Source organism: Protopterus annectens, chromosome 12.part0 (assembly GCF_019279795.1).
Source record: "Protopterus annectens isolate FY-2018-M chromosome 12.part0, PAN1.0, whole genome shotgun sequence".
Lineage (NCBI taxonomy): Eukaryota > Metazoa > Chordata > Ceratodontiformes > Protopteridae > Protopterus > Protopterus annectens.
In genome coordinates, this window is record NC_056746.1 from 262563209 (window position 1) to 262576223 (window position 13015).

Genomic DNA, 13015 nt, shown 5'->3' on the forward strand with positions numbered 1-13015 from the left:
GACAGTAGGTTTCCAATGGTTAGATCTGCTTCAGTTTGGGATCTCAACTTTGTACTGGAGATTGACAAGATCACCTTTTGAACCAGCAAGTTCAGTTGATAAGTTTTTGTCTTTTGGAAAGTAGCTGTTTTGGTGACCATTACTTCAGCCAGAAGAGTTTCAGGGTTACATGCTGTCTTCCCAGTATTCCTATATTATTTTCTATCAAGGCAGAGTATCACTTAGGATAAAACCACCCTTCACTTAGGATAAAACCATCTTTCATGTGTCAGGTAGCTATGCAAAACATTTTAAATCAGTTCGTCCATTTACCTGTTTTCTTTTGTGTTTTTGCATTGTTTGTTCATAGACAATTGAGATTTTACTTAAACTTTCAGGAAAGCTAAACAACTGTTTGTCATCTGGATTGGGGCAAAATATTATTCAAGATTACCTTAGTAAAGTGGGTCTCTGATTGTATCCCATTTTTATTTAAAATCAGCTTTATTGCAACTATTCTCGTACAGCCCAGTGCATTCTGCATACATAGTGCACACACTCCTTTCTGCAGTAGTTAGTCCTTTACTTATGTCTTCTGTTTTACCCCCCCCCCTTTTAATTTTCACATTAGATACAACCCAGTACCAGGGATTACAATTCTCTTAGGTTGTTTCAGGATCATTCAATATCAGTTTTACTGTAATATGCATAAAATTAACAGCGGCACCAAAAAAAAAAAAAACCTTTGGCTTAAAACTATTTTCAACTACCCCCCCCCCCATTTTTTTGATTCTCCCTAAACTTTAATTGGCATTTCTTCCAACCCCCCCCCCCCAAGCTGTTTCAGCCAACCATCCAGTCATCTTCTGAATTTAAATATATCCTTTGCTCTCAGTTCTTTTCTTTTTTTATTTTATTCTCCATTAACATCATCTGCTTAACCTCCTCCCGACTGCTTTGGTACTTCCTTCTTTTTCCATTTCTTCATCACTGCTTTCTTAGCTATCGTCATCAATAGCTCCATCATGTCTGTTTCTCTGTCCAACTTTTTTCATGTAACCTAACATGAACAATTTCTTGTTAAGCGGAATATCCCCCAATCCAACCTCTTTCATTACTGTTTTCAGTTCCCTTTGAAATTTCTTCAGCAAAGTACATTTCGAAAAATATGATACCATGTCCCCCTATTTCCTGCTCACATTTCCTGCAACTACCCACCATGCGTGGAAACATCCTGTCCAGTCATAAAAATACTTATGGAGAATTTTCCATAAAAAACTACAAAACTTTCAGGCTTTGGTTATGTATCTCAGAAGCATCAGTATTACCCCCTATTCTTCCCTGAAGAAAGCCAACATCTCATGGAGAACACACCGCACCATCTACAAACTACCCTGGTGGGGGGCTGCACCCACCCCACTAAATATACCAGCTCCAGGATCTCACTACACTGGGGAAGAGGGTAAATCTCCTCTTGTTGGCCCAGTGATTACTTACCCTGGGAAACTTTTTGGCTATGTGGACATTCATTTATTTGAAGTTACAGCATTCTCGTCTCAATCATCTGGTCTTCGGTTATGTGGTATTTCAGGTATGTGAAGTAGACCCCTCCTGCAGTCTCAACTTCTAATCTCCCTTTCCACTCTCTATCGTCGTGATGATTCACACTCTTCACCCACTTTTTTTCCCAGTCTTTAGTAACCCTGCCATCCTTTTACCTTCCTTTCTCATACCTTCTGTTTCCGATATAAGTTGTGGTATTGAGGCTTTGTCTTCCCACCTTCCTTTTATTCTCTTCCATTGCTGTTTTATCCCTTTGTTCTCCAGTTTGAAACTGTTCTTCAACTGAAACTCTTCCTTAATCTCCTTCCAGTCTTTCAGTCTTCCTCCAGTTTGTACCTGTTCCCAGTATTTCACCCTCCGTTGTTTCTTTGACCATCTCCAAGTTACTGATTCCATAGTCTTCTCATCCTTTGTGTTCCCAATCGGCAGTATCCTAATTGTCCACTGATCCTTCTCCGCTTAATTCCAGATTTTCTTAAATTTTCTCTGCACCTACTTTTACTATCCCAGTTAAATATCCTTAACCTGTTTCTCCAGTAACACCTTCAAAATATCCCTTCCTTATCTTAGCATTTCTTCCTTCTGTAAAATCATTTCTTTCCCACTATACTTTATAATCTGTAGCCACTATTTGCAGTATATGTGTTATAAAACAGGCATGCAGATGATGTCCTTCCATTTCACTGTTGCAGTATTCATTACATTAGGGATCCCCTGCCAAGGACGGCCTAGTGTCTGCCCAGTATACCAAAGCCTTAGGTTGTTTTAAGGTACGCCGTACACCACACGTATGCTTTTCATGTAATGTAGGGCATAAAGTTGACGTCTGGATGTACCATCCTCAGAACTTCTTTGCTGTCAGTCCAAACACCATGTCTTGATCGTTGGTCTGAATGCCTGTTCCATTGCTGGTTCACCAAGCCGTTGCAGACTAGTGCTTTTTTGGGGTTCTATTTTACTTATCTTTCTTTTTATTGTTGCTTGTGGGGGTTTCATGTCATCCAAGAAGGGTAAATGCCAGTGTAGGAAACAGATTCCCCATAAAGACTGTCACAAACAGTGTCTGTTTTGCCTTGACATTTCACATGACCATATGTCCTGTTCTGTTTCTCAGGCCTTTGTACTTAAAACCCTTCATAGTAGACTCTGTTCTTTGGCATTTTATCTTGAAAGCCAGTGTCTTAAGCTTCTTGTGAAGGATGCGATGGAGGGAGCTTCCCACTGTGAGGGACAACTCTCAGTGAAGAAGAAGGCCAAGAAGCCTAGGCTGGAATCTTCTGCTGTTCAGCCTCCACCAGACATCTTTCCTGAGGCAAGTAAATACCTGGAGGTTCGCCTGGCTTTATTGTTGGATTCCTGTGCCATGGCCAGGTTGCAGGCCTGCGGAGATCCGACTTTAAGCATGTCTGAGGAGGCATTGCAGTAATCTGCTTCAGACCTCCAGGGGAAACCATGACTGATTATTTCTGAGGGGCCTAGGGATGTTTCTCAAATATTAGCCAGAGAAGAAGTCCCTACTACCATCATCGAGTGCCATCCTGGATCAGAGGCTTCCAAATTTCATAAGGCATACGTCCCACTGAAGAAAAAGCAAAAGACTAAACATATTACTCCTGGTCCCAAGGATCCCCAGAGTGAATGGCAGTCCTTCACTCAGGACTCGTTTAGTACATTGATGTCATTGAAATCTCCTCAGGGAGTTTCTGTTCCACCCCCCCCCCCCCGGTCCTCTACTCCCTCATAAAATACTCAGGGAACAGGATTCTTCTGAGGAGGAGCGAGATTCGGATGATAAATCTTTTGCTTACTCTTCTCATATTCCCTGTCCTTTGGATTATGGATGAGAGGAAGATAATCTACCAGTCCTGATACTCCGTTTGAAGAGATTTCTTTTCGGGACACGATCTCTATAGGATCATAGGATCTTAGAATTTACTAGGCTAATGGCCCTAGGGACCTTACAAGCCTAGCCAAGTTCTACCCTTATTTTCACAATCAGCACCTATTGCCCTTGTCCAAGAGGCACACAAGTGGAATTCCGGGGGTGAATTTACTGTTACCCATACAGTCATCCAGATTGTGTTTAAAGAGGGCTAATGACGTGCTCTGTTTGACATAGAGTGGGAGTCTGTTCCAAAAGTATGGTAACCTCTGGGGGACAAACCTGTCCCTCCAGCAGGTTCTATTAATGTCACATACCAGGTTAAGGTCTTTAGAGCAAGTAATCCTTGTATCATTTGACTTATGGAATATGCAGCATTTTCAATAAAGCAGATCAGAGATTGCCTTGTGTACAAGGCAGAGATCGCCTCTGAGTAGACTTTATGAAACAGAATAAAGTGATAGTGATTTCAGACGATCCACATAAGACAGATGCTGAAGACCTTCAATTTTCCTTGTGAGGAACCTTTGTGGTCTCTCCAATTGCTGCAGATGCTTGGAAAGTTACATACCAAGGGGAGTGTTATACTCAATTATTGACCTGACGAGAGAAGAGTACAGGGAAGTTATAACTTCTTTTTTTCTAGAGGCAATGCCCTTACTTATGAGATGAGCAATATAGAGTGCCCTTTTTAGCACTGTGGTGACATGGTGGTCAAAGGTAAGGTTGCTGTCAACCTCTGTGTCCAGGTCTGTCACCACTGAGAGCGTACTTAGTGTTGCTATTGATGTGGTAGTTAGCAGGAACATTGCCCTTACCAAAAGGGATGATGCTACATTTTTTGCATTGGGTTTAAGGCCATGACTTTGGTACCAATCATTTGTTTGTGTAAGACCCTCTTGTAGGATGTTGACATTAGAGATGCTATGACTGCTGCCAATTTGCAGTCATCAGCAAACTTTGTCAGCCACAGACCTTCAATTTTTGCTTTTACTTCGGAAAAAATAGATTCCAAACAGTCCCAGGACTGATCCCTGTAGAACACCACTGGTTACAGGTCTGCTGTTGGAGGTGGATTCCCCTGTTTTGACTATATGGGTTCTATCATTGAGCCAGTTAGCAACCCATCTAATGCTATAAGGGTTGATACCTAGATGAGTGAGTTTGTCAATGATGCCCTAGTGGGGGATAGTGTCAGATGTCTTGGCTAAGTCTAGGTAGGCTGTATGCACAGATTTCCCCTCATCCAGGGCCTTGGTGACTGTCTCGAAGAAGTCCACCAGGTTTAACAGGCATGATATCCCTTTGACAAATCCAAACTGAGTAGGGTCAAGTGATTGGAGATTACCTGTGGCCTTGTAGATAAGGCTAGTCAGGCTAATAGGTCTATAGTTCCCGGGGTCAGTGGAAGCACCACCTTTGTGCAAGGGAATAACAGTGGGCATTTTCCATTCAGCTGGGATGAAGCCGGTGCTTAGACTGTGATTGAAAAGAGTACCCAATGGTGTTGCTAATTCTTGTTGGAGTCCATATAGGACGTAGCCTGGGATGTTATCAGGTCCCTTAGATGCTGTGTTTTTGGCCTTAGAAAGGGCATTTATAACCTGCTCTTTAGAGATACAAGGTAGGGGACAAGTGGTAGGGATGTCATGGGGAACGTGTGGTGGGGACAGTGGAGTGAAGTTTTCACAGAACCTGTCAGCCAACAGGTTAGCTAGGTCCACAGGCTCAGCATATGTGATATCATTAACTACCAGTTCATTACAAATCTGGGCCTTTCCTTTTAGGTTATGGATGTAACTAAACAACACCTTATGGTTGTCCTTAGTTGAGGAAGTTAATTTGGATTCGTAGTTTGCTTTGGAGGACTTCACAAGAAGTCTTATTTGCTTGTTTAAGCTGAGGAGGAAGTGTTTCCAGTTTAGGGCTTGCTCCCTCTTACTCAGACAGCAATTTCTACCTCTTATTGTAAAGCCTGTTAATGGCTGTTGTCCACTAGGCAGGTTTGCTCTTCCTTGAGGAGCTTGTTTTGGTCCTATCAGGTATGGCTGAGTCAGTGCAGTTGTACAGGTGTTTGTGTAAAGCACTGGTGCAGAACTTGGCATAGTTGCCAGTTCTATTTGAGGGGGAGGTGCAGTGAAACTATTTATATCATCCCATAAAAGGTTATAATCTGCTTTGGAGAAGTTTTTTAGTTTAGTTGCTGCTGGGGGAGTCAGGTGTGATGGTTACTTCGAATGAGGCTGATTTGTGGTCAAATCTTACCAGGGAAGACCTCACAGTGGGTGTGCTACAGTGGTCCCCCATATTGGTAAGCACCACATCCAGGATGTTGGCACCCCTTTTCAGGGTGTCAACCAACTGTTCCAGGGCACTGGAGTTAATGAAGTCAAGGAACCCTTGGACAAGTGAGTTTGAGCATGAGTAATTTATCCAGTCAAAGGATGGGTAGTTAAAGTCGTCCAAAACCATGGTGTTCAGCTGTATCTTGATAGACTCAAGTAGATCCAAATAGGCAGAGTGGGTGTCCTGATTCATGGAGGGGGTCCTGTAGCTGGCAATGACATGAATAGGTGTCCTACCAACAGTTAATTGCACCTGAAGTATCTCCAGGGAATCATACTGTTTAACCAATCTGGAGGTGTATTTATCTTTAATGAATATTGATACACCACCTCCTTAAGTTTTCATCCCTTCAGTTTGTTATCTGAACATGTGGAAGGAGCTGTAACCCAGTATGGCTGGGGTGCGTAACACAGCCTTGAACCAAGTTTCTTTGACTGCTTTAAATGCCTGCGTCATCCAAGGTGAGGACTGCTTCCAGTACAGTTTTGTGTTAAGACTCCTAGCATTTAGCAGCATAACCTTGAGGCTGTTTTTAGATGGAGTTTTTACATCGGGAATTTTGTCCTTGAGACACTGCCTAAAAAAGGCACTGTGGGGGTGGCAAGAGCTTAACCAGTAGTCAAAATCCCAGGGCTGACAGATGAAGACCATCTCTGGCAAAGCATTGAGGTCTGTTAACCATGTCATCCCACCCTGACAGATACTGGATCCCCTTAGAATGACACCAGAAACTAAGCCAATTATTGAAGTCAGTCATTTTCTGTTTGTATTGAGGCATCATCCCAAGTGAAGGTAAAATGCTGCTTAAGGCTAGGGACATGCCTGCCTGAGACACACAGCCCGAGAGCTCAGTCATGTCTGTCTTCATATAGTCTAGAGAGGTACATCTCAAGTCATTCACAGCAACATGGACTATGACATAGTCATAACAGTACCTGTTGTTGAGAGACTTGAGTGCATGTGTAATATGGCATATCCTGGCACCTGACAGATAGCTGACCGTGACCTTTTCCTTATCCAGCCTGGTGAGAGGGGCATCTGTGTGTCTCACGATGGAATCACCTGTAACTAATATGTTTGGTTTTGTGTTTTGCTTAAGGGTTTGACAGGTGAGACACTGGTGTATGAGCTGTTAAGTTTATTGTATTCTGCAGAGGAACTATTATGTGTAGCATGCTTGTGTTTGTGTTTGGGAGGTCTCTGCTGTTTAGGTATGTTTCTGGTGAGGGCCTCCACATATGTAGGTATGTGTGATGTGGGTTTGGTTGGCATAGCAGGTGATGTCTGCATGCTTGGGTGTACTTCATAACAGTGAAATTTCATAACATTGAGACCATAACATCAAAAGTTCAAAACACTGAAAACCCAAACATTGAAAACTCAGAACATTGAAACTGTGCTTCATAACACTGAAAACTACATTGCACAAGTAAATAAGATCCCCTGCACCTATAACACCACATAAGTAACAAACACACGTTCTGCTACGTTTCTGCAAGGGGGTAAGCCCCTCTGTACCCCCATGTGGGGGGGCTCTGCCCCTCACACTTCCCCGTAAATTAAGTATACCAACTCCAAGATCACACTACAGTGGAAAAAAGTTAATTTCCTAACCTCAGTGCAGAAATGTAGTAGAAAGTGTGTTTGTTAGATAGGTGTTGTTATAGGTGGAGAGGATGTTATTTACATGTGTATTGTAGTTTTCAGTGTTATGAAACACACTTTCAATGTTCTGAGTTCTCAATGTTTTGGATTTTCAGTGTTTTGTAATTTAGATGTTTTGGTTTCAATGTTATGAAAGTCAGCGTTATGAAATTTCAATGTTATGAAGTGAACTCGCATGCTTATATCCTGGTCATTGTCAAATGTGCTGACTGGTGTGTGTGAGAACATGAATTCAAAGTTCTTAATATGGTTGCATCTGTCACATGTTGAGTTTGTGTGAACTAGGAGTAGAGGGTTGATGGTGAACATGAGGCAGTTGCTACACTGCCTCAGGATGCCCATGTCGACCAAGTTAGCAACTGTGGGAAATTGTCCATCCATAGTGTTAGGTAAATTCATATGGTCAGGAAAAGAGGATGCACTTGGGAATGGCTAGTGGGTGAGAGGTGTGTTGGTACCTCTGAGTCTAAGCTTAGTGTTTCTTCTAACAGTAGAGCACGGCTGCGAAAAACCTGTGCAGGACCACAAGCAAAGTGCTTTGGAAAATTTTAACAAGCAAAATGTTTGTGTCTGTAACCACCAACGGTAACCACCTCTGTGCAGCAGTACACGGTGGTGCGCTACACGCAATCAAGCACAAATGCAGGGTGAAATAACCCTTTTAACTCAAACTAGCCAATAAGGATGCTCTCTCTGAGCTCTGGTTCAGTTACCCTCGATTAGATGGGACCCAGACAGCACTCTCCTCTCACAAGGGTGCAGAAGAGTCTTCACCAACAAAGATGGCTTGAATTTAATGCCCAGAATTTATAGAACAGACCCAGAAACAGCAAACCTGGAACTGGGCTATGCTAAAGCCGAACTAGTATAGTATAGAGTAAAATGTGGCAAAAAACAGTTAAGACAATTCAAACAGACAGCAGAATGCAAATACCAATTAAGAGTGCAATATAAGAGCAAAAACAGGCACTTATAGTTAGTTGGAAACAATGTATGCCTCAGAGCTTTCAGTATCTCACTGAAGAGCTGGTTTTGGTGCTCAAGTAATACCAAACAGTCTAGACTCAGCAAGTCTGATTCAGCAGATGTCCCAAATTCTACATTGGTAAGACCAGCAGGGTCTTTATGGACAGATTAAGAGAGCATGTCTGTTATATCAATGTAAGTGATGTAAAAAGTGCATTAACCAGGCATGTTACAAGTGGGGGGAGACCATGGTTTTGTTGTACTGACTCTACAAGTTTTGTCTTGCGATGGTAGGTTGGGAGGTATCAAAAAAGCTTCTGAAAAAGATGAACAGAGGTGGCTTATCACACTTCAAGGAGATACATATCATAGTTTGAATGAAGCCGTCTCTCTTAAACCATTTTGAAGGATAGAAAATTGTTCCATTAAGTGGAAAATGTTATTTATACATTTTTCATATAAATGTATTTTTGTTGAAGCACTTATGAAGTACTAAGTATTTATGGTTAGGTTTGATGCTTATATTTTAATTACTTGGGCTGAGAAACTGTGCAGTGAATATTTTTGTGTTTTTCTATCATATTTACTTTTAGGTGGTGTTTCTGTAGTCTTTTAAATGTATCCTAGTTTTATTTTCTTTGGTGTGTTTCATATTTTTTCAGTTGCATTAGATAATATATAATTGATTTAATTCTGCAATGATCGTTTAGAATTCAATTTTCTAGTTGATTGCATAGCAACAGAGTTTATGTGAACGGAACAATCATGTTCCCACGAGGCTGAGACATGTTCATTGGTGTGTTTTCAATAGATTAAGCAATAATTTTGTAAGCGGTTGTTATATATTTTTTAGCATCTATAGCTAGGTAGATATGTGTTTAAAGCTTTATATATTTTCAATAGATTTTTAGTCGATTGTGTAGCAATGGAGTTTATGTGAGCGAAACAATTTTTTTTCCCTGTGACTGACAACTTCTGTTTAGAAGCGAGTTTCTACTGAATTAAGTAGCATCTTTGGCAAGCTGTTATTATTTTAGCATCTATAGCTATGTGTATTTGTATTAAAGCTTTATGTATTATGGTGATATTTTTTAGAGGTGTAATTTAAAGACTTTCTTTTTTGATGATTTTACAGCTTAATGATTTTTAACTTGCCGTTTCACTTGCTATGATGATAGTAGGAGCATGATTTTAATGTGTATTCTGTGTAGGGCAACTAATAGGATTGACTGATAAGCCATTGAATACAGCTTGCTTGTGATTTGTTGCAATGTATTTAAAAATGGAATATGTAATGCTGTTTGATGTCGGATGAAGTATAGTTGAGCTATGCAAACGCTCACATTTTTCTTTCTGTTTGCTAATAAAACGTTTGGATTTTATCTGCCATGTTTGTCGCCTCCTTGTTTTGGTTTACTGGGATTAGTTTATGGTACTTGGTGTGCGACTTAATTCAAAGCAGTGAATTTGTTTTTCAGTTTTTTAAGTTTGTCACTAAGATAGACCAAAGAATGGTATTTGTGATTACATGCCTTACAGTATGGTTACATTTGTTTTGACTGTTGCTCAGACTTAAACTTTACTTGTGGTTGGCCTGTATTAAAGGTACCAAAAAGACACAATAAGGAAAAGACTACACTACCATTCTTCTGTCTATGTCAAGTAGGCAAGAAGTTCTGTGTTTGCCATCTAGAGGCACCTAGGATTAGCTAAGTAGAGCATGTGTGCCTCTGCCGACTTGACAATGGGGGATGGTTGGCAGAGTGGCCTTCTGATATTATTGCTTAGTTGATGTTATTTCAGTATTCCTAGGCTGGGCTCTGTGCTGAGGGTCCCATTCCAGAGGCAGATGTGGCAGGTTGAATAACTGTGGCAAGTGAGCTGAATAGGAAAAGAATCCTGAAAATGTCATGGTTGTAAAAAAGAAAATAAAAAACTGAACTTACAAACAGCCTTTGAATGTAAAATGTCTGTATAACACCTCATATCACTGTCTTAACCATTCTACAGAATGCCTTGCAACCATTTTTTTACTTTTGTTTCACAGACTATGCCAGGCAGAGTTGTCCACACGATTAAATGTGGAGACTATAGGAATCAAGAAATATGATTCCAAACAAAGAGCAAGAAGTGGAGTACATGGTAAGCATAAACGAAGAATGAAGAAGTGAAATGTGGCTGAAAATGGTGTAATTTTATGAGGGATTGTAGTTCAGTGGAATGGGAAGTGTCTGTCAGTGTGTAGCATGACCTTTCAAGTAAGCAGTATAAGATGGAGGTAGGTCTTTTCATAATAATAAATTTATGCAAACACTTGGAAGGTTTAGAGAGTGAAGAATGAAGGGATCTTTCTCTGAGGGACCTTCTTCAGAGGCTGCAAAAGTTGGATAATTCCTTTTCTGCCCACATCTGGCTATTGTAAAGAATGAGGAACTGTTGCATTTGTGTTGTATGCACCCTCCTTTGCCTTTGATCAATGTTTAGCACTTAAGCTTTTGCGGGGGGGGGGGGGGGTGCTGCAGCAAGAACTGTCCACAGTGTTCGCTGAGTTCCAAGATAAGAATAAGAAATATGGGTGTTAAATGACCCAGAATTCAAGTCATTCAAGTCTGGGCTTTCTTTGCAGCCCATCTCACTTTTTGTGGCCCCTTCTTCTTCAATAGCATTAGCTTTGTCCTTTACCAAAAAGTCATCATCCTACACCTTACTTTTATGGGGGCATGCAGTTGAGTTCTTCAGTACCCACTGACTGGATTGAGACTTATGGTGTAGCTGTTGCCTCCTGCTACTGACTGGGATAAATGAATGCCCCTGAAGTACATAAGGACGGGGTCATCGTCTCTTCTAGAAAAGTGTCTAGGGTGCATTGTGGTCCATGGTATTGACTCCCTTGCTTCTTCTCTCAGCATGAGATGTTACCACTCAAGCATGTGATAAGACTTTCTGCGGGCCCTCGTGCTGCTTTCTTTTCGCCTTTAGTCTTCTTCCATCCTTTTACTGGATTTTAATAGCCATTTTAGTCTATGGTGGCTACAGAAGAGCTGGATTCAGTAATTAGACCTGATACGAGCCTTTCAGACCATTTTATTGTTATTATAACTTGCCTTTTCATCAGTCATTCGTTGGCATCTTGCTGGTAGTCATCTGAGTATGTGACTCTTGCTACCTTTCTATCCCAGGGTGGAGGGACAAAATACCTGGACCAGTGCACTAGGCAAAGGTGACTGCCTCCTTCCTGATCTGATTATTCAGCTGTAACATCACCACTCCACACTTACAATCCCTTTATCATCATACTGATCATGTCTGTATAAACTGAGAAGTTCCACCTGTAGTTTGGAGTAATGGTGATCATCCAAATCCATTTGTAATACAGTGAACATTTATAAACTTAATGACGTCTCTAGGACATAAACCCCTTGTCATTACATTGAAATAATGTAGTACCCCAAAAACATTGAACTCAGTTTCTTTCCTGATTGGCAGATGCCATTGTCAACTGAGTCTTTGGAACGAGTGCTTAATGCCAAGTGTATGGCTTTGTCTTCTGCAACAACATGCTTGGCATCTTTTTTTGGTATCAGAGACTTTGGCCATCATAGCCTCAGCACTGGCCCCTTTGTCAAAGTCCTCAGGGACATCAGTGTCAGGGATTCCTTCCTAACTGCTGCTTATGTCCACTTCTGTGGAGATTAATGTGGGGCCAGAATGGACCTCTCCAGTGCAGGTGGATTCAAGATTATAGAAACGATTTCTTCTTTTCCAAGAGTTTCAGCACAGTGTTCAGTGGTACTGGTTCCGCCATTGAATGTTTTGCAATTGGTGCAGAAGTTCCTTCATCATGCATTCCAAAGTTAGAGCAGAGATAACAGCTGCAAACAGCCTGCACATGCTTTCTCTGGGTCCTCTGAGAAGTCACCCCCCATCAGTGTTCCTACAAAAGAGGACATGCAAAAGGATGCACATAGACTCTGCTTATGAAAATGTTTTACCTCTAACACTAATTTGGATGACTGACAGGTTTCCCGCAAGTACCCATCTGAAGATGTTGCCTTTGGTTACATCCTAGCATTGATGACACTGAGGCGGGGTCCTGATCCTCATTACTGACTTATCTGCCCTTGAATTGCCTTGTAATTACTTGCAGCTACTTGTTTTATTTGTTTCTGGTACCTTTTCACTTTTCGCTAACTAAAGTTTTTTTTTTTTTTTTTTTTAAATTAAGACGACTGGGACTACAATTGTAGTGGCAATAGAAAAATAGCCTGGACTGAGTGAGTTGACAAACACAGGGAAGCTTAAACTGAGAATTACTTCTTGTAGGTGGTTCTTTGATTTGTTTCTGGTACCTTTTTGCTTTTGGCTAACTAAAGTGTGTTTTTACATTAAGAAGACTGGGTCTTCAGTTCTAGTGCGGTAGAAAGGTATATCTGCATTGGGAAACACACAGGGAGGCTTAAAGTGAGAATTACTTGTTTTAGCTAGTTGTTTGATTTATTTGTGGTACCTTTTTACTTTTGGCTAACTAAAATGCGTTTTTACACTAAGAAGATTGGGACTGCAGATGTTCTTTGTTTCACTGTTGCAGTCATTAGACTTGGGTTATCTGCCTGC

General features: G+C 41.1%; 1 protein-coding gene across 1 annotated transcript in view; it reads left to right on the plus strand.

The window, feature by feature from the left end:
* The window catches only part of ANKS3 (ankyrin repeat and sterile alpha motif domain containing 3), a 1450330-nt gene that overhangs the window by 1215640 nt on the left and 221675 nt on the right, over positions 1 to 13015 (plus strand). The window contains exon 14 of the mRNA XM_044089324.1: positions 10449 to 10543. Coding sequence (XP_043945259.1) covers positions 10449 to 10543 — 95 coding nt within the window. The remainder of the gene's footprint in view (positions 1 to 10448; positions 10544 to 13015) is intronic.